The sequence below is a fragment of the Rissa tridactyla genome, chromosome W (genome assembly GCF_028500815.1).
Source record: "Rissa tridactyla isolate bRisTri1 chromosome W, bRisTri1.patW.cur.20221130, whole genome shotgun sequence".
Lineage (NCBI taxonomy): Eukaryota > Metazoa > Chordata > Aves > Charadriiformes > Laridae > Rissa > Rissa tridactyla.
Window position 1 is genome coordinate 21,269,471 of NC_071496.1, and position 26,613 is coordinate 21,296,083.

Below are 26,613 nucleotides of genomic sequence, written 5' to 3' on the forward strand. Positions count from 1 at the left end.
GCAAGGTATAGCTGCCTGGCTAGAAAATCTGGTTGTGAAAGTACATCAAGTAGATGCCCATGTACTGAAGAATCGGGCCACAGAGGAACATCAGAACAACCAGCAGGTGGATTGGGCCGCTAGGATTGGAGTGGCTCAGGTGGATCTGGACTGGCAACACAGGGGTGAACTCTTCATAGCTCGATGGGCCCATGACACCTCAGGCCATCAAGGAAGAGATGCGACATATAGATGGGCTCGTGACCGAGGGGTGGACTTGACCATGGACACTATTGCACAGGTCATCCATGAATGTGAGACATGCGCTGCGATCAAGCAAGCCAAGCGGTTAAAGCCTCTTTGGTATGGAGGACGATGGCTGAAATATAAATATGGGGAGGCCTGGCAGATTGATTATATCACACTGACACAAACCTGTCAAGGCAAGCGCCATGTGCTCACAATGGTGGAAGCAACCACCGGATGGCTGGAAACATACCCTGTGCCCCATACCACCACCTGGAACACTATCCTGGGCCTTGAAAGACAAGTCCTGTGGCGACATGGCACCCCAGAGAGAATTGAGTCGGACAACGGGACTCATTTCCGAAACAGCCTCATAGACACCTGGGCCAAAGAGCATGGCATTGAGTGGGTATATCGTATCCCCTATCATGCACCAGCCTCTGGGAAGATAGAACAATACAATGGATTGTTAAAGACTACACTGAGAGCAATGGGTGGTGGGACCTTAAAACATTGGGCTACACATTTAGCAAAGGCTACCTGGCTAGTTAACACCAGGGGATCTACCAATCAAGCTGGCCCTGCCCAATGAAAACGTCCACATACTGTAGAAGGGGATAAAGTCCCTGTAGTGCACATGAAGAATATGTTAGGGAAGACAGTCTGGGTTAGTCTTGCCTCAGGCAAAGGCAAACCCATCCGTGGGATTGCTTTTGCCCAAGGACCTGGGTGCACTTGGTGGGTGATGTGGAAGGATGGGGAGGTCCGATGTGTACGTCATGGGGATCTGATTTTGGGCAAGAATTGCCAATGAATCAAATTGTATGATGTTAATTGCTGAATAACCCTGCCACTGTATGTCCTCATTACTATAATTGCTATCAGTTGTACTACAGTAAGAATCACCCAAACTAATGACAAATAGACTTTGATGAAAAACCGAGTGAAGTGCAGCAGTGATGTGATCAGACCTCAGCAGCTGGCACCCAGCAACTTCCTCAAGATCTACATCTTCCACCCATGGACCGTGGGCATGAGCTGCACCGGAAACATCAGCTGCAAGCTCCCAAAATACAGCATGCAACAGTCCAGCACCACAGACCATCTCTCCTGTCCTGACAGACTGTTCTAACAGATGGAGTCCAAAGTCATGGATTAAATGAACTCAACGGACATTTTAGAGGGATGGTTTATAGACTAAGGGTATTATATCTGTATGAATATATGTGAAAAATAGTGAAGGTATTGTTGGCTTTTGCCATAATAACAAGGCTATAAATCTTTGACTTATAAGGATAACTAACCTTTAGTAAATTAGGAAACATGGGAAACCTCAAAGATAACAACTAACAGCAACTATGAAGAAAAACATCCGAGAGAAACAAAAGAGAACAACTCCAAAAGACCCCACAAGTGATTAACAGAAGGAAACAGATGCATAGGAGAAGGGAGTTGATGATAATCGATCCTACCAGAAGGAAACAGATGCATGGGAAAAGGGAGCTGATCCTACCAGAAGGAAACAGATGCATGGGAAAAGGGAACTGAAGATCATCGATCCTCAGAAACAATTGCCAGAAGGAAACACACAAATAGAAGAGAAAAAGGACTAATGATAATCAATCATCATAAACAATTACTCTGCCTAAAATAGTGAATACGTATGCAATATTGAATGTATATAAGACGTGGGTGAAGTATTAGCTGGTGTGCCTCTGACTTGAGTCATGCACCCAGCGCTGTGCTTTTGCTTTATTGACTTTGTCCCTATAATAAAATAAGTGCCATTTCTGTTTAAGGGATCTGGCGGTTTATTACAATATATATGTACATATATATATAAAAGATAGGGGAAGTGGTGGCAATTAATTAGAAACTGTAAGATCTGGGCATGACATAGATGGTATGGACTAAGGGGTAGATAATGTCCTGGTTCTGGTGGGGATGGGGTTAATTTTCCCCAGGCTCTGGCAGGGACACAGGTATTTCATCCCATGTGAGCAGGGGAGGGGGCAGGAAGTCACTGCTTGGGAGCAGGCTGGGGTGTCCCAGGTCCGGTCCTGAGCAGTTGTACTGTAATCGTGTTTGTACATTCCTCTGTCGGTGTTATTGTTGTTTTCTTGTTCCCTTTGCTGTTCTGTTAAATTGCCTTTGTCTCAACCCACAATTTTTGCCTTTTTCTTCCGATTCTCCCCTACGGCCATGGGGGGAGCTGGGGTGTTTGAGAGAGCGGCTGCTGCTGTCTGAGGCTAAACCACGAAAGTTACCAAAGACATACCCATACACAAACCCTTGGCTGCAACAGACCCGGAGAAGCGTCAGTGCACAGTCCACAAGCTTAACTTTAAGAACATAAGTATTCTCATTAAGGTCTAACACAGAAGTGCTTTGCTGGCCCTGTGCCAGACTGTGCAGCCTCTTGAAAGATCAAGCTTTATCTACCATGCCAAAGAGGAGTTGGGCACTTTTCCAGTCCTATCACTGTTGTCTCCAGACACAGAAAGCTCCGGTCTCTGTAAACTTGTGAACCAGGTTTTCTCACCCTGACCCAGGTGATAAATGATGCCTAAAAAGGAGAAATGACCATGAAAATAATCCAACTAATGGAAAATGATTAGCACAAGGATGCACCTGGAAGACGTTAACACCCTTCCAAATATTCTCATCTGAATATTGCAAATTGCAGTAACATGCATACAAGCGTCATGGACAAGAACGTTGCACTGTACCTGGGTAATCCTCAGAGACATGCACTGAATAGGATACACTGTAAAAAGAAAAAAAAAGAAACAACAGAATTAATAACAACAACATTAACTGCTGGCATAAGATTCTTTTCTTGCTCCTGTATTATTTTATGTTTATTTATAGGTTCCTGACAGTTTCCAGGACAGAAGGTAACAGCTATTTTGATCGCATTTGAAGCATGCAGCAAAAAAAAAGTGTCATGCCCATTTTGAAAGCTTACTTTGCTAAATTGGCACATCCCTTTTTCAACCTTCGCAAAAAGAATATCAAGACTGCATTATAATCACTTTAGAGTAATATTTCACAATGTCTGTACTTATGCTTAAAAAAAATAATGTTGCTCTTTGAACACCAGAACTAGAAAAGCCCAGTTTTCTCTACGTCTGTTTCTGGGGTTTACTCAAGGCTCAGTAGTACTTCTGTACATTCCTGTTAGTCTCAGCAAAGGCTCTGTATGGCTTGGACTCCTTCCTCTTATCAAACACCCATATTTATAACAGTTGTGGCAATCTTATTTGACACCTCTACCTCTCTGTCAAGCTGAGTTCAAATCAAATTTGGAAGAGACGCGGTCACACTAAAGGGTAGCTTCACTACATGGATTACCTGCATCTGTTTCATCAGAAAATGGACATACAAACATACTGCCCCAGTCCTCCAGCTCAGCCCACATGTGCTTTCCCTACCACACAGTAAGATGTTCACTAAACTCACTGCTGAGAGCAGGACAAATAGGCATGATGGTCTGCTCAGTTATGTAAGTACCCATCAAGTTCCTTTGGTTTTTTTAAGGTTAATGTGCATCTTCATTTTGCATTCAAAATATTCAACTCTGCAGCATGCTGAAAGCTTTCTGTTGCATAATTCATGTTCTTTCCACTTCTAAATCCTATAAATTGTATGTGTCAACCTACACATTTAAATAATACATGATGTGTGTCCATGTCATAGAATCATAGAATCATAGGATTGGAAGGGACCTCTGGAGATCATCTAGTCCAACCCCACTGCCAGAGCAGGGTCACCTAGAGCAGGTTGCACAGGAATGCATCCAGGCAGGTTTTGAACGTCTCCAGAGTTGGAGATTCCACCACCTCTCTGGGCAGCCCGTTCCAGTGCTCTGCCACCCTCAAAGGAAAGAAGTTCCTCGTCATGTTTAGGTGGAACTTCCTATGCTCAAGTTTGTGCCCATTACCTCTTGTCCTGTCCCCGGGCACCACTGAAAAGAGCCTGGCCCCATCCTCCTGACACCCACCCTTTAAGTATTTATAAGTGTTGATAAGGTCCCCCCTCAGCCGTCTTTTTTCCAGACTGAAAAGACCCAAATCCCTCAGCCTTTCTTCATAAGAGAGGTGTTCCAGTCCCCTAATCATCTTGGTAGCTCTCTGCTGCACCCTCTCCAGCAGTTCCCTGTCCCTCTTGAACTGGGGAGCCCAGAACTGGACACAGTACTCCAGGTGTGGCCTCACCAGGGCAGAGTAGAGGGGGAGGTGACCTCCCTCGACCTGCTGGCCACACTCTTCTTGATGCACCCCAGGATGCCAAAGACAAAATATTCCAAAATAAAGAAATGTTATATCTCAGTGCAGTCATGTGTGGAGAATTTTGTCCTGTGGTGCAAAAAGAAACCACCAACCCCCCCCCAGGAAGTTAACTAAGGGCCTGTTCTTACCAAAAACTATGTTCTAGACATTGTGGTGTGGCCTACTCACTGGCAGGGTGGTGTGAGGAGCAGAAAAGGCCTTGACTGCTTAGGAACAACCAAAAACATTAGTGCACTACCAACACTATTCTCATCCCAAATCCAAAACATAGCACTAGCTAGCTCCTAGCAAGAAAGTCAAACACATCCCAGCCAAAACCATGACAAATGCTTTTCAGATGGAGGCGGCATCAGATGCCACAATGCCATATGGCATCATGCTCAGTATATAAAGCTGGGAGAAGAAGAAGGAAAGGGGTGATGTTTGGAGTTACGGCGTTTGTCTTCCCAAGTAACAATTATGTGTGATGGAGCCCTGCTTTCCTGGAGATGGCTGAACACCTGCCTGCCAACGGGAAGTAGTGAAGGAATTCCTTGTTTGGCTTTGCTCGAGTGTGTGGCTTTTGCTTTACCTATTAAACTGTCTTTATCTCAACCCACGAGTTTTTCCTCACTTTTACTCTTCTGATTCTCTCCCCCATCCTGCTGTGAGGGGAGTGAGCATGCAGCTGCGTGGTTCTAGCTGCTGGCTGGGGTTAAACCACGACAGTATTAATAAAAGATCTATCTGTCAAACCAATATCAAATGGTAATATGTTGGAAATAATAATAGAATCTGATAAGCCTGTGCTGCCACTTCAGAGGAAAGCATTTAAAGGCGATGCGAACCAAAGATTAAAAAACAAAATATTTGTTTATTATGCTGGGTGTGTTTAATTATTAACATAGGAAGTTCCGTTCAAATACACGGAAAAACTTCTTTACGGTGAGGGTGACAGAGCACTGGAACAGGCTGCCCAGGGAGGTTGTGGAGTCCCCTTCTCTGGAGATTTTCAAGACTCGCCTGGATGCAGTCCTGAGTAATGTGCTCTAGGCAATCCTGCTTTAGCAGGGGAGTTGGACTAGATGATCTCTAGAGGTCCCTTCCAACTCTGAAGTTTCTGTGATTCTGTGATTCTGTGATTCTGTGATTAACACTGTTAGCCCCCCCCCCCAAAGGGAATGTCTAATTGTCTTCTTTCTATCTAAATTCACATCTTCAGCATGTGTTGGGATCTCTGTGCTGCCCTCTCTTCAGTGCCCCCAGATCAGTGTACTCTGAGAAGTATTAGTGAAGTATTATGCCAGAGAAAGCTCTTGTGGGAATCCCCTTTTAGATAGGCCATTCTTCTCACATGTATTTAAACTCATATTTGGTGAGAATAGATTGTTTGAGCCCCCAGAGAGAGAGGTGGTGGTGCTTTGCTTGGGCTTGTAATCATATGTTAGTTATGTGCAGGCTATGGAAGCAAAAAGCCAAAATAAAACTACTGAACAGAACCAAACTTGGTTTTGTGTCCCAGCTCGCCATTGTCACATATGATCACACTTTGGCACATTTTTCTGCACTCAGGATAAACTGCTTCCTAATGATTGTGCACCTGATTTGTCAGAAAACAAGATATACCAGGCTAACAAAGGTCTCTTAAGAGGTTTCAGTCCTGCAGCCACCCAAGTATTTTCCCGCTGATTTCAATGAGGTTTAGAGCCAAGACAGAAACACAGGACTGTGATGGCACCTTCAAAAAGCACAAACTTCAGCGAAGATGCAGATGTTCAACACCCCTCAGTGTTAAATCCTCTCAGAGCCAAAGCAAGCCTTTACTGAAGCAGCTTTCTCGTTTAAGTACTCAGAAATGCAACTGGAATTAATTTAGGCCTGGCCTCCACAGAGTACAACACGATTATTCCAGTGAGGGATGTGATTTTTCCTTCTGGCAATGCACTTCCTCTGTACAACCCTATTGCAGTTACATTGCTATAAATACAGCTTATAGCATTATAATTTATTTCCATTCCCATAAACACATTCTAACCAGACAACCATCATCCTTGCTCGTTCACTTATATTGCTTTAACTACATGAACGTAGTTAAAACCGTGTTATTTGTTTTATTCAGCTGAGACCCTCTGCAGAAGGTATTCTACAGTACATATATTTCTCGACCCTTAAGGTCAGAACAAACTTCATACTAGAAATGGCCTTGTAAAATTTTTGTTATTTAACAAACAGTAAAGTACCATATGAGAAACCAGTGAGAGCTGTCATGTTTCACTGCTTATGAGTTTTTAATCTAAACTTTGTATTGCTTGAAATAATATTAGCATGTAGAGCCCCAGCCTTAGCTTAGTGTGGTGGGTTGACCTGGGCTGGATGCCAGGTCCCCACCAAAGCCATTCTATCGCTCCCCCTCCTCAACTGGATAGGTGAGAGAAAATATCACAAAAGGCTTGTGGGTCAAGATAAGGACAGGGAGATCACTCAGCAATTACCATCACAGGCAAAACAGACTTGACTTGGCATACAAGTAGCTAAAGGGTGGGTTGAAGGAGGATGGTGCCAGACTCTTTTCATTGGTTCCCAGTGACAGGATGAGGGGCAATGGGCACAAGTTGGAATATCGGAAGTTCCGTTCAAATACACGGAAAAACTTCTTTACGATGAGGGTGACAGAGCACTGGAACAGGCTGCCCAGGGAGGTTGTGGAGTCCCCTTCTCTGGAGATTTTCAAGACTCGCCTGGATGCAGTCCTGAGTAATGTGCTCTAGGCAATCCTGCTTTAGCAGGGGAGTTGGACTAGATGATCTCTAGAGGTCCCTTCCAACTCTGAAGTTTCTGTGATTCTGTGATTCTGTGAAATTAGTTTAATTTATTACCAATAAAATCGGAGTAGGATGATGAGAAATAAAAACAAATCTTAAAACATCTTCCCCCCACCCCTCCCTTCTTCCTAGGCTCAGCTTCGCTCCCGATTTTCTCTACCTCCTCCCCCTGAGCAGCACAGGGAGATGGGGAATGGGAGTTGTGGTCAGTTCATCACATGTTGCCTCTGCTAATCCTTCCTCCTCAGTCTTCCCCTGCTCCAGTGTGGGGCTCCACCCACATGGGTCCTTCCCACATGCTGCAGTTCTTCATGAACTGCTCCAACATGGGTCGCAGTCCTTCAGGAACAGACTGCTCCAGCGTGGGTCCCCCATGGGGTCACAAGCCCTGCCAGCAAACCTGCTCCAGTGTGGGCTCCTCTCCATGGGGACACAGGTCCTGCCAGGAGCCTGCTCCAGTGTGGGCTCTCCATGGGGTCACAGACTCCTTTGGGCACATCTACCTGCTCCGGCATGGGGTCCTCCACGGGCTGCAGGGGGACAGTCTGCCTCACCATGGACTTCACCACGGGCTGCAGGGGAATCTTTGCTCTGGCTCCTGGAGCACCTCCTCCCCCTCCTTCTTCACTGACCTTGGTGCCTACATAGTTGTTTCTCTCACATATTCTCACTCCTCTCTTATGGCTGCTGTTGCCCAGCAGTTTTTTCCCCCTTCTTAAATATGTTATCACAGAGGTGCTGGTTGGCTCAGCTTTGGCCAGCAGTGGGTCCATCTTGGAACCAGCTGGCACTGGCTCTATCAGACATGGGGGAAGCTTCTGGCATCTTCTCACAGAAACCACCTCTGTAGCCCCCCCCCCCCGCTACCAAAACCTTGCCATGCAAACCTAGTACACTTAAGAACAATTCTATTCACAGGGCATTTCTTGCAAGCTTTTTCTAATGTGTTCCTTTTTCAGAGAGATTATCCTGCAAAGGTCTATCTGCCTTTGAGAACTAATTCATAAACTAGATGGGGATCCACAACATAATTGCTATTTTTCAGATTATTCTATCCCATTTTGATACGGAACAAGCAGATTCACCTGCATTTAACATTGCTATAATTTCTTAAAGCTAGTTAAAATGGAGTCCAGAGCCCAAACTGATTATACTACCAGGCAAAATATTACCCCAAAATGTAAGCTCTTGGGCAAAGAAAAAAATCCATGAAAACTGAAAAAGGTAGCAAAGCAAAAGTTAGTGCAACAAAGTATTTCATAAAAAGGAAAAGTATCGGCTTCATCTCTTTACATCAATTTTAAGATTGTTTCCTGTGCCTTGAAATGCAGTTTTTACCCATCACAGTATAAACTCCAGAATCAGTTATGCATCCTAAAGCCACAACAGTGACACTGGAGCTGGAGTGTATGATGTATCTTCCCATCAAATTCACGTTATCTCAACTCTATGCTACCTGTAGTTTCTCTCTAGAAAAGAAATCCTTTAAGCTGAATATCCAGCTGTTTTGCACAGCAGGAACAGCATGAAGCATCTGACACAAGTCTAAAATTTATGCCTATGAACGGTTATGACAATTCAACCAGCTCTGTCCCATGGCAACAACTGACTTACTGCCTTATTAAGTGTGGAAATTGCGATCTAGTTTCTATTCCAGTTTTAGCTGTCTTTATTAGAGCCAGAGCTCCATATGCTAATGTCATAGCTCACAAACTTGGTGAAGAAAGGAAACAAGATTTTTTGTCATGTGGAATCTTATGATAGTCTAATGCCAATCTATAACAAGATATAAGAGAGTAAATAAGACTTTCTTAATGCATCTGGAGCTACAGTATTCAGAAGAGATTATTTTTTGTTAACAATATCCAAAATCCTAGATCTAGCTCATCAATGAAGTAATGCAAGAAGTTAATAGGATGCACAAAGCTCTATACCGTAAGAAAAATACTAAGACTCAGCAAAGTAAGCTATGGACAAATATATAAGATTAAATGCTACTGTGATATTGATTATATGGCAAGGTCAACTTCTGAACAAGTTGGTGAGCTAAAGAAAAGATTAGTGAAACCTTGATAAGAAAAATAAAATTATACTGGTGAGAACTTTGCACCAAAGGGCCTTTTTAATGACCTGTATAATATTTCTGAAAGCACAGCATGATATAGACCTGATGCTTTTACTCTCTTCTAGATGAGGAAATAAGAAGGAATAAGAACAAGGTCCAATTGAACAGATGCAACTAAAATTGTATTCTTTTACCAATTTCTAGCTATAAATTATCAAAATTACTACTCATCTTTAGTATCTACACATAACAGAACATTTCATGAATGTCCACTATTTATACAGCAAATATTTCCACTTCCATCATCACTCCTTTGTTTCCTTATCTTTGAAAATGCTTCCAGATCTTTCAATGTATTCCTATTACTTTCACACCCTTTAGCCTCCTCTTCTACTTCAACAAGACCACAATTTGATCCTGAAGCCAGACCCTTCCTACTATTTTACTTCTGACCAGCCTTTTTCCTCAAATGAAAGAAAATTGGTTCCAAAAGAATTCCACAATGAACACAGCCACTCTCTTGGTCTGAGATCCAGTTTAAAACCTAATAGCTTGGCAATAAATCATATCACAAATACAGGGTGGATATTATGATTTTCAGAATATGTACTGTGGGATTCCATCCAAACAAAACAAAACTTTCAAATTGCATTCCTGAAATGTCTGACCTTTGAACAAGTGCCTTGAGAATTGGTAGGACATGAAGGCATTTAGGTATTGGACAGATGAAAAACTGGGTAGGCTATTGTGGGAAAGTAATGGAAGATCGGTGAGGAGGATTGTAAATATGCTCAAGTGACTTGCACCTGGGGTGTCAGAAACACATATATCACACTAATCATTGTTTAGTCTTATGCTTATGTGCTTGACAAGTAGAACATCTGCACTTAGATAACAGGCCTGTGATGGACTCAGAGGCACCTTATTGAACATGCTTGAGATTCCTGCCCTGCTGTCAGAAAAGATCAAAGCACAGTGAAAAACTATGCCTGCTTGAATCCCTGATATACAGGCAAGAACGGCAGGTTTGAACTCTCTCTCTCACTAGCAAGGACTCTCTCGCTAACAAGGAAAAACTCTCTAGCAAGGACCGAGCTCCATGGTGCCTGCGTTCTTGCTTGTGTGCCTCTGCCTGGGTGCTGCTTCAGAGATCCCTCGGTTTGTGAGGTATCAAGATTAAATTTACTCTTTGCGTTTCATCTGTGGTTTTGTGGTTGTTCCTGTGTCCTGCCTGTGTTTACTCACACAGCTATTTACACAAAAAATTTGGAATACTTAAGAAGAAACAAAATCCATTAATCTTTTTCTGGTTTGTTTTGGGTTTTTTTATTTGAATTAGGAAATTCTCTGAAGATAATTACAATTCAACAGTAATACTTAAACACACTGGAAAAGGCTTCAAAATCAAGTCTTTCTTCCAATTTGTACGAAGATGACATGCATGCAAATAACAGCAGAAGAGACCCAGCAGCCATAAGCATCAATTTTCTATGGCAAAAAGATCTCTTCTGCTTAATGGAGACTGTCAAAAGACAAACCTTCCAAAATCATGTTCTGGAGACAACCATTTTGTTCTGTGTTGAAAACAGGACAAAAAACCACAACACCAAGAAACCACTATAAAAGCAGTTGAAAAATAAGCAAAAAATACTTCTATATTACTTACAGTTAAGCCAAAGAAACTTAATACAAACTCTCCTTTTGGTGCTTAATTGTCACAACCATGAGTGAATGATAAATGTTAGGTTTTTTGACAATTTATGAACAAGTCAATTAGCAAAATACTTCATCACTTGGTATGTACAACTACTGTGCTATTAAGCACTTCATTACCTTTCTATGGAGCTCTTTGTGGAATAATTACTAAATTGGCCAAGAATACAAAAGTACAGCATTGTTCGCACATTAAGGAAAGTCATAAAGTCAAGAGGCTTCTGAGGTAGAATACAGCCACAGCTGGCATGCAAAGAATGCAACATCTGTGATTCCCTGTACAAGGTTGTTTGCAAAACTACACGAGGGATGGAATGGAACGCGCTTGTTCCGTGGCCTTCCCTTGTGACAAATAGCAGATATGGGGACGAGATGGTACTACGGAACAGATAAGCGGCCTACACGCTGCCCGAGCCAACATTTCGTCAAATGTTGATGAAATGCTGTCCTTTGTGAGAACTTTGCTCACCACAATGTACCAAAACACACCTCCATCCCGGAGACTATCCGCCCCCGAGGTGTGACCACTCCTCCTCGAGTACACCAACCATAATAAAAGTATTTGTGACTAAAGTCACTCAAACTCCACTTTGAAGATAAAAAATAGTATAAAAATAGCTCGAGAGAGAGGGGATGCCAGGGAAGACACCATCGCGAAGAATTCCATGGCTAATTTCCGGGATCAGTCGACAGGCTGAGCCTTTCTTCCCCCTGATAGGAATGCCTTTGGGTAAGACTTAGATTATACCGAGCGCTTTCTCGGGAAACTTAGAAATCTCTCTAGAGAATCTCTTTCCTACATTTATAGCCAGGCTGTATTGTTTATAACTTTGTCACACGTTTTGTATACTTAACAATACCTTTATTTGCATGTGCTTTGCAGACAGTGTATTTATCACCGGCAATCCTAAGAACCTATATATCTGTTGTTTAAATAAACTGCACTGTTTAAGTAGCTAGTCGTTTCGGTTTCTCACTGAACGCGACCAAAGACTCGAGAGTGGCTGTGCTAGTTCATGAGCACGACTAGACTGAAGGTGCAGTCCACTATTAGTGTATCCAAATCGTAACAGTTTAATACATATTAAACGCGATTGGACTGATAGTGCTGAATTGGGCATCACTCAGAATTTAAACCTAGCCACACCTAGCCTCCCACCTCGGCGAGGAGTGTTAGAACACAAGGGCGTTTAGTTTCTGCCAAAACCGCTTGGCACCTTTTCACGCAACACTCTTAAAAAAGAATGCAGTCATGCTACAGGAAAAGCAATCCTGCTCTTCCACTCTGGAGCTTTTGAAAAAATCCATCCCACTCAGCACACATCAGCTGAAGAAGCACTCCACTGAAGCCCGTTTTCAGAAATATACATAAAACTATGTCAGCATTCTGAATTTTCTTATTAGGTAAATTATTTAATCAACTGTTGCTACTATTCACTTCATAATGTCTTTAGTAAAAAATATGGGAGACTTTTAAAATGTATTTATACATTTGCACATTTATAATAATATAACATACTTTTTTAATGTATTGCAAATCACATTCATGAGTGAAGTAAATACTATTAGCAAATACAAGTGTAAAGATCAGCAAGTACTGCATTCCATTCATTCATGATACCTTTACAATACAGTCCCAGTAATGTGGCAAAAATATAAATGGAACTGAAAAAAGTTCCAGTTGCATAAAACACTAACCACAAAGTGATGTGCATCTCCAAACAGTTAGACAGACGAACAGTACTTAGAATCATGTGAGTTAGAAATACGGAAGATAGCACATGACATGACATGGTTCTGAAAATAAAAGATTGCATAAGGCTTTTAAAAATACAAATAAATATATGGGCTTTTTGCTCTTTCACACAGTGAAATAACTATTGAAGCAGAGGACTTGTCCTTTTTTCAAACAGTGACATAAAAACTGATGTAATTAAATAAAATAATAATTACTTAAAAACAATCTTATCTTCTGGAAATGAGAATTAGAAGTCTTCACAAATAAGACAAAAATTAAAAGGAGGAGGACCTAATCTTTCATGCACATATTAGCACAGCTATGGAAAAAGTAACTGTTAATAAAGGGCAGCAAGAATATTCTCACTGTATTAAAATTTATTTTCTTTTCTATTACAGAATTTACTGAAGTCCAAGGGAGTTTTTAGTACTTGACAAAGAAGATTACAGACAAGTTGCACAGAAAATACAAGGCTTATGGCTGCTGCCACGCTCCTGGTATTTCTAAAAACAAGTACTCAGTCGCTTTGTTAAAATTTCAAGATGTATTCCAAAAGGTGCAAATTTTGGTCAGTGCTTTTTTTCTTTTTTTCATATTTGCAGCTTGCTATACTACTGGCCTGTGAGCCATTTCACATCCATGCTATTTTCTGTATTCCTGATTAAAACAAGGTTTGTGGATTTCTAAACAGCTTTTTAAGTACCCTTTAAAATGTTTTGAATGTCCGCATCTGCATCTCAGCAATTTGTTTTCAGATATATAGGCCACCTTAAATCTTTCTGAAACACATTAGCTCAACGAGTTTCTGTATCCCCTGTGATCTAGTAACTGATGACCCAGCATCAGTCACAACTATTTTTTGCTGCTAGATAGAAACAGGTGCTTGCAAAGAACTGAAATTTGTCCACACACTCTTCCTTCCTTTCACTATACATCAAAACTCCCCATGGTGCACCTGCAATTATACAGAAAATAACAAGTGAATCTGAGTAATCTTTTCCTCTGGATGTTGGGAGAATGTGCGTGTGCGACGACATCTGAAAAGTCCCAGGCAAATCTGTTGATGACAAATGAGAACTATTCCAAAGAGATGAGTAGTGTCAATATGTCAAAAATGACACTGCTTTTATTTCTTGACATAACCTGGAGGAACAGTTATTCTGTGTTTGCATTTGTCACTAAGAATAATTGCACTACTGGTCCTTTCACACAAACAAAGTGCATCTGAAACAAATGGTGAATGTTATTCATAAAGCCCCGCTTGATTTAGCATGTTATTCAAATAAAGGGGATACAGAAGACTGCAACTCAATCATTTCCCTTTTGCAAAGCTTCCAATGAAAAAAGCATGACAACTTCTAGTAAGTTCACTATCCTGGTTTGAGATAGAACAGAATCAATTTTATTTTCAGTAATTTTACTTTTCTGCTAAGCCTCTTCTAACTCACTGAAATTAATGGCATATTCTTCAGAGAATGTCTGCTTTCTGCTTCTAGCAGATAAGGTCTGATGTTTTTAGTTAATACCAAGGAATGGTACGCAGAGAGGCTCCTGCTTATTGCTATAACAACCAAGGTCAGCTAACTTTGTTATGTACCAAGTTGGAGGGCCGGAAGCAGAAGAGTGTAAAGGGTTCGCACTTGTGGGGAGGAGCAGACAGGACAGGTGATCCGAAACTGACCAACAGGGTATTCCATCCCATCTGCATCATGCTCAGTATAAAAGCTGAGGGATCAAAGGGGTCAGTCTCTTTCGTCAATGGCTGGTGTCCAAGGAGGACCCTGTCTGTTCATCTGCCTTTGATCCCAATCCATGCGTTCCGGAATCCAGTTCCCACCCATCGCTGAGTCCAGTCTGGGACTTTCCCAGTGCCTGCCGGTGACATGATCATCATCCTGGGAGCTCAATATTGGTTTTGTATATATTGTATATATTTCATTATTTTCTTATTAATATTCTTTTATTTTCTTTTTATTATTAATATTTCATTAAAATAGTTTTAGTTTTCTTTTCAACCCATAAGTCTCTCTCCCTTATTTTCTCTCCCTTCTCTTCTGAGAAGGGAGAGAGAGATTAAAAGAGAGCGTCTGTTGTTTGTTTAGTGGCCAGCCCAGCCCAAACCACAACAGATTTATTGGCGTCCAACATGGGGCCTGACCAGGGCTCTGACAGATTGCCTGAAGAGTTCGAATTCCGGCTTGCTCAGCTGAAAGAGTATCGGATTTTTTCCTTTGAGAGTCTTGAGGGGTTGGAAATTAAAACAGACAGCTAACATCATGTCATTCTTGAGCGGAATATGAGCCAGCAGTGTGCCCAGGTGGCCAACAGCATTCTGGCTTGTATCAGGAATAGTGTGGCCAGCAGGAGCAGGGAAGTGATCGTGCCTCTGTTCTCAGCACTGGTGAGGCCTCACCTCGAGTACTGTGTTCAGTTCTGGGCCCCTCTGTACAAGAGGGGCATGGAAGGGCTGGAGCATGTCCAGAGGAGAGCTACCAGGCTGGTGAGGGGTCTGGAGACCAGGTCATATGGGGAGAGGCTGAGAGAGCTGGGCATGTTTAGCTTGGAGAAGAGGAGGCTGAGGGGAGACCTCATTGCCCTCTACAACTACCTGAAAGGAGGTTGGAGAGAGGTGGGTGTTGGCCTCTTCTCCCAGGTGAATAATGACAGGACCAGAGGAAATGGTCTGAAGTTGCGGCAGGGGAGGTTGAGATTAGATATTAGGAAGAATTACTTTACTGAAAGAGTGGTCAGGCACCGGAACAGCCTGCCCAGGGAGGTGGTTGAGTCACCATCCCTAGAGGTATTTAAGAAGCGTCTAGATTTGGCACTTCAGGGCATGCTCTAGTGGCAGAGATTGTAGGGGTTGTTTTTTGGTTGGTTTTGGGTTTTTTTTGTGTGTGTATGGTTGGACTCGATGATCTCAAAGGTCCTTTCCAACCATGAAGATTCTATGATTCTATGATCACATCTTTATAGGGCTTTGTTTAAAGCTAGTTGATGTAATGCTGCTTAACCTGCCATATGTGCTGTATAATTTCTTTGTTCTTTGTATGTGGTGGGTGAAACATGCTATTCTGCTATGGTGTTTGATGCAGATCTATACTGCGATAAGCTGGATAATGACTTTACCTGCACACTTCGGGCATCACCTAGTAGATTCTGTTATTAATTACACTTTCAATTTTATCTTGGGAAAGTTTACCTCGCCCTGTTACGCCAAATTGACACCACCAGAGCTAGGGAATTTTGGAAATGATTGTTACTTTCCCAAAATCATTATTTTATTGTTGATTCTCCTTAATGTATCGCAGGGGTAGTTTAATATTAAATATTGGTGCAGGAGTAGGTATCCGCCACCTGTACCGGCACAAGCCACTCCGCCACCCGTACCGGCACAAGCTACTCCAGCTGCTCCAATAACAAGTACCGCCACTACTCCAGCTGCTCCGACAACAAGTACTGCTGCTACTCCAACTCCTTTAGTACCAGTACAAGTCTCCCCGGTGACCAGGAAGCAAAAAAAAAGAGGTCAGTTTGTTCCCCTGCCCCTTATGACAAAGACCAGATCAAGCCAGATAGCATGGGAGAGAATTCTTCTGATGAAGATCCAGGAGAGTGTCCTTCTAAAGCAGATAAGGGAAAGGGTCCTTCTAAAGTAGATCCGGGAAAGGGTCTTTCTCAAGCAGATCAGGGAGAGAGTCCTTCTCAGGCAGCGTCAGAGCAGGAGGAGGAATCAGACACAGAGGTAATCGTCCAGTCCTTATCTGTGGAGGACTTGCAAAATCTGAGAAAGGACTTTAGCCATCGTGAAGGTGAGACACTTATCACCTGGTTGCTCCAATGCTGGGATAATGGGGCCGATACCATAGACTTAGACAGTAGAGAAGCCAGGCAGTTGGGAAACCTGGCCAGAGATGGAGGTATCGATAGAGTGATTGGGAGAAATTCAAAACACTCTCAGTCTCTGGAGGTGACTCGTGTCAGCTGTAAAGGGCAGGTGTCCCTTTAAGGATGATATCAAATGCCATCCAAGCAAATGGACCACCATGGAGGAAGGTATTAAGTATCTGAGAGAATTGGCTGTGCGAGAGGTGATTTATGGTGAGTGGCAAGTGAATGTAGACTTTGATGAAATGCCATGCAAATGATCTTATCAATGCTTATAAATATCTAAAGGGCGGGTGTCAAGAGGATGGGGCCAGACTCTTTTCAGTGGTGCCCAGCAATAGGACAAGGGGCAATGGGCACAAGCTGGAACACAGGAAGTTCCTTCTCAACATGAGGAGGAACTTCTTTACTTTGAGGGTGACAGAGCACTGGAACAGGCTGCCCAGAGAGGTTGTGGAGTCTCCTTCTCTGGAGATATTCAAAACCCACCTGGATGCATTCCTGTCCAGCCTGCTCTAGGTGAACTTGCTTTGGCAGGGGGGTTGGACTAGATGATCTCTGAAGGTTCCTTCCAACCCCTACCATTCTGTGATTCTGTGACCTATGTTGCAGAAGTTTGTGCAGAGTGCACCACCGATGTATTCCCACACGTTGTCAACAATGGTCTGGGGAGGATCTGATGCTGATACACCAACTGTAAATGAAGTGGCTAAAAAAGTACGACAATATGAAGACAGCCTCTCTCGTACCCTTGCAGTTGCAGCTGTGGAAAAATTGTCTGAGAAAACTGAGAAAATATTTGAAAAACTTTGATAAACTGTCCAGGATGCAGGAAAGATCCCACTATTCCCCTACATGGACCCACGTTGTAGCTGTTAGGAGAAGATGCCCTCCTATGAGACCACCTCAAGGGAGATGGAACACGGCACGAGGCACCCTGTGGTTTTACCTCCGCAACCACTGTGGACATGAGGAAGTGGAATGGACAACCTACCTCAACCCTACAGGCACAAGTACGTGTGTTGGAAGGTAAAACAAATAGAAGAGTTTTCCCAGGAGGATGGCTGCTCTGGTCTACAGTGAGTGGTTCTCCGTTCTGAGTACAAACCCATCTGTTGATAGCTACACAAGCCCCATGAAGCCATCTGTTAATTGTGGGTACTATGCTCAATATTAGAGGGGCTCTGCCTCCAGCCAGGAGGAGGAGAGGGACAACCAAGTTTATTGGACTGTGTGGATTCGATGGCCTGGCACGTTAGAACCACAAAAGTATAAAGCCCTAGTGGACACTGGTGCACAGTGCACACTATTGCCTAATCATAAAGGGTCAGAATCTGTCACTATTTCTGGAGTGAGGTGGGATCTCAAGAACTGACTGGGAATAAATGGGAGAAGCATCCCATTGTGACTGGCCCAGATGCTCTGTGCATCCTTGGCATAGACTACCTCAAGAGAGGGTATGGTTTGGGCTGGGCTGGCCACTAAACAAACGACATGCACAGAAGTCTACAGGATTAATTACTCCAACAAACATGAGGGTGCTCCTAAATATAAAAACATCACTTATGAAATAAGCAAATCAAAGACACTCATTTTATACGTAGAAAGAGTTACACTAAAATATGTCTATGTGTGCAAAGCCAGGTTGCCCACAATTAGACTATACCAGAATCAGACCATTTCATCCAGAACTACAAAAGCAGCCTCTTCTTGTAGTCACCGTGTCTGACCAGGTCCAGCTCCCTCTTGTTGACAGATTCTCTTTAAACCTCTTTTCTGTGTTCTTCCTTCTCTCCACTGATCCCACTGGTTTGAATTCTCCCTTCAACTTCCCCATTAGCTCTTTATTCAATTTCAGTCTTCTCCAGGATACTGAGCACAAAACAAACTCCAGACAGTAACCTCTTAACCCAGCTCAGCTGCAGCCAGAGCAGCATATATGATCACAGCCTTTAGGCAACTTATTTCCAGGGTTGGGCCCCTCTTCTTCCTCTACGTGTTTTCTAGTTTTGGGGGTTTGGGGTTTTTTTTGTTTTAGTTTGGTTTTGGGGTTTTGGTTTGGTTTGGTTAGGTTTGTCTTTTTTAAGGAAAAAAGTTTTTCCTCTCTTCAGTTTCTTTCTTTTCCTTTTGGAGCACTGCTGTCAGAAGCAATCACGATATGCTCTTTTTGGAGCCAGTTACGGGTTATCTTAAAGCCATGAAATTTTGGTCCACATTGTTCCTATTGGTAGGCTGTTCTGAGGCTTTTGTGACTGTAATTCTAGTAACTCAGTTTTCAATTCAGATCAATTGAGCAGAAATTGTCCAGTTCCTGTACGAAGACTCTGTGTCGATATGTTTCAAAATAAAAATAAAAGGACACAAAAAGAAACAACCATGATCCCAAGGCAGAGACACAAGGCAAATTGCAAACTGAACATTTATATTTTAACAATGATCCAAGCAGCGGAAGAGAATGTCGTCATAGGAAGTTTTACCCGATCATTTCAGCAGATAATTGCAGCATCTTATCAATCATTAAAAACATAAATAAAGCTCATATAAATCCCTGGAGACATTCACTGTTTAACTTCATTGCGTCCCTATGTTGCAGTCAGACCCTCTGCCGCTATCTGCCCCTTAAAGGAATAAGGTTCCGAGTCTGAGGTACCAAGTGAGGTTTATTGGGAGGCACTTATTAAGTGGATAACAATTACACCACCCTGCAAGTAGGGACTATTCTGCTTCTGTTCCAAATTCCTTATAATCTACCTAATAGGTATCACTCAGTTCCAAGGAAAGTATCCTTACCCGGCATCCCAAGTAACAAGAGATCACCAAGGTGTGGGCCAGCCATTCCTCAGGAGCGCTCGCATCAGGCTCTCATGGAGTGGTTTATATACCCTTCCTTGGTGGTTTCTGTGGTCACCACCTAGCAGTATCATTTTGCTGTTGCCAGGCGAGATTGGGACTCACTGTTGCGGGCAAGCTTGGGCCCAGCACAACAAAAGATCAGACCCCTGACTAAAGCACTGCCACTTGGTCTGTATCGTCTCCCCACGTCCTAACAAGCGGAATGGTTCCTTTCCAGCGTTCGGCAAAGGAGAAAAGTGCTAGGCATCCTTCTTAGACCACTCAATACATTCATTAATTAATTGGCATTTTGCTTGTTTATCTAATGAGGTGTGCGACAGCCACTGCCGTGCAGGGAAAAAGTAACAAATTAAAATACTCTTGCTCTTCAGTTCTTTGAGATATCTAACAGAATTCAATTTTTTCTTGGTATAGATGAAATATTGCATTTATGGACTAAAACTATTTTCTTCTCTAAGTTCCATACATACAGCTTTCATTGACATCAGTACAAACTAAATATATAACTTCCAAATATAGAATTTGGATGTCAAACTATAGGTTTTTTGAATACTCTAAACTAAAAAATGAATATTCTTGCACACATTCAACATAAGAAAATCACAAAGGGCAAGATTTTCAATAGATGTTACATATGAAATTGTCCAACCCAGTTTATTCATGCCAATATAATGCATTCATATAATTGAGGACCACTAGCATACCTACAGCCAGCTATTTATCTGTTGCTTACAGGTCTCCTGGTCAAGTCAATAAGGCAGCACCCAGCACCTCTGAAAACTGCTAGATTATGATACACCACATACCTATATCCTGTACACATTTTAATCCAAGGCAACAATCGCTGTTCCCAGCTACTATGCTACACAGCTGCAAAGATTGCTTGCAAAACTGAGGGGTTGTCTCATCCTGCTGTCCCATTACACTAACATGGTCAAAACCACACAATTTTCTGTGGTTAGAGACACAAAAGGAAGCACTATGGCTATCTGCAATTCCAGCTGGCTTTGTCTCCTCAGCCCAATAGAGCCAAGAACTACAGTGGTGCAAGGGACAATGTGAAGCATGAGAGCGGGTCAAACTCTCACCCCTGGAGCCACACTGGGGTACCTGTAACATCTCTGCCACTATACCACAGTCATGAACAGCATGGACTCATGAACAGCAAATAAAATGTAAAATTCACTATGAGATGACAACAAGAAAAAACAATCATTTTTTCTTTTTCTTTTCAGCTTTGACAGTTTCCATTTGAGGGCACAGGTGAAGTAACACTTCAAATACAACATTCAGTCCTGGGTGTCCTTAGCATTAGAAAGATGTCAGTAAATTGGGGGAGTTCAGGAATCATCAAGAAACAATTGGCAATCTGGCAGAATAGGCCAGCAAGGAAAAAAATGTAAATGGGTTCAGACAGCTAGATATACAGAGTGTGGCAAATCAATGAGCCAGTGTGGTAGGAAACGTGATGATTGCTGAGATGTTTTCCAGAGTGCAAACATGAAGATGGTTATCATATTTACATGATGGCCCAAGGAAAAATGGCAAGCCATATTCATGTGAAATTAGAGGAAAAAGCATAAGTTGTCTGAAAATCAGAAATTGAGAACCCCATTAAATAGTGAATTAGTCTCCCAGGGAAGGGGTAGAGGGCTAATCACATAGCCATTTAAAGTCAGGTTGGAAAAGGAGCTTAAATAAAATTTATGGAAAAATTTTGCATTGGCAAGGTTACTAATTAATATGTTTCCCATTGCTAGTTTCAATGAATAAAATGTTACTTGCCTTTCTTACTAGTAGCTTGGAGAACAAAGTTGTAGGTTGAATATGACATTGATGACTCTCAATGTTACTCATGGAAAAAAATTAAAAGCATACCCCTGTACTATATTTCAATAGCATGCAAAATAATAGCAGCAGGGAAATTCCATTCAAGAAATTTTTATGCATTTGAAGTGTCAGCATTGGCTAAGATCTGAAACCGTTCTTCCACTAACTTCTCATGAATTTTAGCTGTTCTTGAATATCACACTCTGATTTCTTCTTCATGACAGAATGCAATAGAAAGCATGCTGCACTAATTTTTTTTTGCATTTAGGCATATTTAGTAACAGCCCATCTATTAAGGAACAACTCCTAAATATATGGGCTGTTCTTGGGCCAAAGAATGCTTCTAGATGCATCACCGCTCACAGAATATTAATTTATTACTATACTCAGGCAAGCATACCTGAATATAGTCTGGCAGACATTCCTACAGAAAATGCAAAGCAAATCATAGAAAAAATAACATAAGATAATTTTAGTACCCTACCCCAACATGTAGTTAGATTTTGAATACCATTTTAATTTGTAAAGATACAATTAAAATATTCCTCCACTAGTCTTAATTAGATCCCTGTCTTACCATAAAACTAATTACATGTCAGATGAAACACTGGCTTAGGAGGCCCCTGTATTCTTGCAAAGGCAGTGGTAGTTCTATTCCCAGCTCTGCTGCAGTGACTTGCTATATGTCTCCCAGCAAGAAAAAACGCATACATTTTCAAAAGGCGATCAGTAACTACAAAATGTTCTAGATACCTTTCATGTGTGCTGAACCTCTACATCTCCAACAGAGATCAGCAGGAACCATCAGCAGTTTTGAAAAATAAGGCTTTATAGTCCAGATTTAAAAAATAATTAGGCAACAAAATTTGTGCAGAAATGACGGTTAGACACTTAAACTGTTTATATTCCCTTGAAAAATCCCATCAGTACATATTCACCATTTTCGATAATTCAATGTACTTACAAAGGTATAAAAATGACCATTTTATCATGGATTTCTATAGAAATTTAATTATCTTTAAAGGGATTTGTCTACCTAAGCACCTTTTATGAGGCCAGCATATAAATACCTTTGAGAAACTGTTAAAATAAAAAAAATACTGAGAAACCTAAATACAGAGGTTTAAAAATCTGATTCAGAGATCTACATCTGGGCCAGTTTTACCAAGATTCAAACTGTCTTCTCAGGCACGTCAGGACACATAAAACATACACAGCACAGTAAGTGAACTGCAAATAGTTCAAAGTAGGCAGAGTCAAAATAATGTAAACAGGAACACTTGGGAAGATTTTTTTATTTTTAGCTTGAGGGTTGGGGTCTTGGGTTTTTCTTGAGGAAGGAGAGTTCACAAAGAAAAAAAAAGCAGGTAATATTGCTCCAAGTGGGTGGGTACATTGCCTTTTAATGTCCTCAAAAAAATTCCCCTGAAAAACTTACCAGCAGACATGAGTCGAACTTCTCACCTGTTCACACAATAGTTTATCATCAGATGCATCAGTGATATGAGTCATACAAGCACCTAGATCAATAAACATCACGATTTCTTTCACAGCCCTGTCAGGTCTTATGGGGCTACTGCAGAGGCTGCTCCTCCAGAACAGAAAACCAGGAGCTTGGTGGCAAAGTGATTATAGTTCACTACATTTTGAAAGGTCACTCACTTGTCATCATCTCTTAGTGTCATTAAGCCCAAGTGAAGTGGGATAGCTGTTCAAAATTACTGCCTGGGATGAAACAGGAGAGTAAAGCCATATCACTTATTTGCACCACAGAAATTAAAGGGAAAAAAATCTGTCTCCTTTCACACCAGGACACGTATATCAGAGGGCCTGAAAAATATAGCAAGATTTTACTGATTAACAAAATACTTACAGTGATATATTAAGGCACAGAGAGAATTAACGTGGTTAGCAACATAAGAAAAAAAAAATCAAGCATTTTAAAAAAAAAAAAAAAACTTAGAACTGACTAATTCCCCTCCCATATTACTTAGCAGCAAAACTCTGGTTGAGTTGAAGGACTGTCGTGGTTTAGCCTCAGACGGCAACAAAGAACCACGTGCCTCTCGCTCGAGCTTTTCCCAATACGGGAAGAATCAGAAGAAAAAGGCAAGACTCTTGGGTTGAGACAAAGGCAGTTTAACAGAACAGCAAAGGGAACAAGCAAACAACAACAATAACACGGACAGAGGAATATACAAACACGATTACGGAACTGCCGCTCACCGACTGGACCCGGGACGCCCCAGCCTGCTCCAAGCCGCGACAAGCAGCTCAGGGTGGGCATGGCTCACGTGGGATGGAATACCTGTGTCCCTGCCGGAGCCTGGGGAGAATTAACCCTGTCCCCGCCGGAACCAGGACAAGGAGGTAGAAATAAGCCTCCCTCCCCCCCCCCCCCCCCCCCAGCTTCTCTAGTTGCTTAACCACCAGAAGACGTACCTATTACTCTCTTTCTCAACTGCATTCTCTCTGCACTTCTGGAAGCGCCATCAAAAGTGTTGGGACGATGCTTGGGAAAGCCGTTGATATCCCTCGTGTTTTATAGGTGGGAAACAAATATCCAGGAATGATAATGAACTGTTTCAGCTCACACAGAGTGGTAGATAACAAGAGATCACAAGCACCAGCTGGAAGACCATCCTTTCTCATATAAAGGTCTTCAATGCTGGCAAAACTATTGTTATCCACAGGATATGAGTCTTTCACATTGATTGACAGGTATTTTCTATCTCAATAGAAGGTTTAGAGTTGACTGAGTTTTTGCTACACTTTTCAAGTCATCAGCTATATAATCAAAATATTACATCTATTATCTGCCTAATTTAGCTAGGTATATCCAACCATGAATATGTTGTGCAATGAAATTTCAATACAGACAATGCTGCTTTGTTCCTCTGCAAACTGCAAAACCCCGACACTTCCCTTTTTGAAATAACAAAGTAGAAAGGCTTACATGAAGGCACCTGCTATGCATTTTCAATAAAATAAAGATTTTGAGTTTTACTTTTGGAACACCCAATACATTTTTTACCAAACTTCCACCAAACATAGTCACAGCGGTTGACCATTCAATTGCCACTGCTTCCCAGAGCAAGGGGATTTTACTGAATCACATTTGCTAAACTGTCTACAAATAGAATTAGATGAGTGGTAATCAGTTTGATTTTTTAAAATCTTTAAAATTTTACAAACATTGTGTGCTGTAAGTAGTATAAGAGGCAATGGGAACAAGAGGTACTTCCACTGGGAATAAGAAGCATAGCTATACCACTTATAATTAGGACAATGCATTTATACAAGAGTTTACTGAGGATGAGCACTCTTGCACAGTCCTACCTAAAGGACCGATCCCATCATCGCCATAAGCTTTACAGCAGTGGCAAAGCCAATACAGAGCTTGCAGATATAACAATGCTATAGAAAACTGGTAAGCAAAATTGGAAGAAAAATCATACAGAGCCAGTTAAGTGACTTTAGAGACAAACAAAACCTCTGTTATAGATTTTCTTCTTTTTTTTTTAAACATTCTTTGCAATATGGATCACATTGCAATATGACAATGAAAACTGCTCTTGTACAATATACTTGACATAATTAATGAATCCTAGCTTTAATGAGAATTTACTATAATTCAAATTCAATTTCTTAAACAATTTGTTGTGCCCCACCTTCTGTGAATTCACAATGTCATTTTAACCAAATGAACATTGGTGTAATGCATGCTACATCTTTCTGACATCAAAACCACTTGCCTCCCAAAGTAATAATTAGAAAGAAATTAAATTATAGAGAAATAACTACATTTTGTTTGTTTTGTTTTAAAAATAAAAAGCAGATCTTGCAGGACACTGGATCTACTACTGAGTAAGTGTGAAATGAAGCTAATTTCATTTGACATACTATATTTACTTTATTAGATCAAGAGAGAAGCAAAAATGCAGTACTGTACTGTAAATGTGCCTAATAAAGTAGGTAAACATAGGCATCAACAACTTAGACAACGTATTTCCAGTGAGCTATATTTTTTTAAAATAAAAGTATTTGTGTAAGCAGAAACTACAGTCTAAATCTAAAGCTAAAAAAATAAAAAGGGTACAGCTTGTTCAGACAACTAGAGGTCTAGGCATGTAAACCATTTAATTTAGGAGTGTATTCTTCTTTTCAGAGTCATGCAATCCCCCCATTGACCTTGGTGGATCTTGCACTGTCAGAAAAACAGAATTCTAAGTCAAAGGTTGTTTGCCTCTCCTTTTATAGTCTCTTCTTTCAAATCCACAGGTATAAATGAACCTACTCCTTTCCTTAAGAACAAACTGAAAACAACATATGAGCCCCTCTTTTATAGGAGAGGACAGGGGAAGAGAGGGGCAAGGAGAGGGTATGCTTTAACCTAAAGAATGTGTGGGTCTGAAAAGACATGGAGACTGACGTGAACTGGGAATGCTTAGCAATTACATTTCTAAACTGAACTGCCCCTAAAACAAGTGGGAGCCCTGACATCCATTTACATTGAAGAACTGCTTCCATGCGGTTAAAAAGCTTCATACAGAATCAGGCAAGTAGAGGTTTCAATAAGTGAGCATCCAGTACAAGAGATCAAAGTGAACTGGCTCTTTGCTTTATGATCCATTAAGGGATCTAGCCGTAGAGGAAAAAAAAAGGAGAAAAAAAGATAATTTGCCCAAATCAGTATGCCCTCAAATCATACTAATTTAAATAAACAGACAAAAAGGTTCAAGGAGTTCAGCTCTGCCAGGGCACAAGTGAAAATAATGCAAGCTGGTTTATTAATAGACAGATAAAGCAATCCAGAAATGGCCTGATGAGTCAGTACGACTCAGCAGCTAAGGGAGATCTCCACAGCTTTCACACGTGATGAGTGCCTGTGACAACAAGGTCTACAGCTGAAGCCACTGGCAGCAGCACGCAGCTCTCTGGAGTTGGCGGTGGGAAGCATTAAACAGCTGTAATGGAAACAGGGGTACTCTGCACTTCACTTGGGTTACTGGCAGGTTAGGTGATCATCTCCACACACATACCCAGGAGCATGCAGGCACAACAGCTGGCGGAGGAACCCCGATAGCCTGGTCCGAGCAAGGGAGCCTCAGAGGAACTGGGGTTGCCCCAGGGAGCCATCAGCCCTGTGGGCTGGGGCTGACACCCAACATGGGTGTGTCAATGGGGGAGGCTCCCCGCAGCACCCTA

The 26,613-nt window shown here is 41.8% G+C and overlaps 1 protein-coding gene across 2 annotated transcripts in view; it reads right to left on the reverse strand.

Annotated features, from left to right (window-relative positions):
- LOC128902066 (protein mono-ADP-ribosyltransferase PARP8-like) overlaps nt 1–26,613 on the reverse strand; it is a 162,597-nt gene that overhangs the window by 73,245 nt on the left and 62,739 nt on the right. For both annotated transcript variants that reach the window (XM_054184407.1, XM_054184406.1), the window contains exon 3: nt 2,955–2,992. In XM_054184407.1, the coding sequence (XP_054040382.1) occupies nt 2,955–2,992 (38 nt within the window). The remainder of the gene's footprint in view (nt 1–2,954; nt 2,993–26,613) is intronic.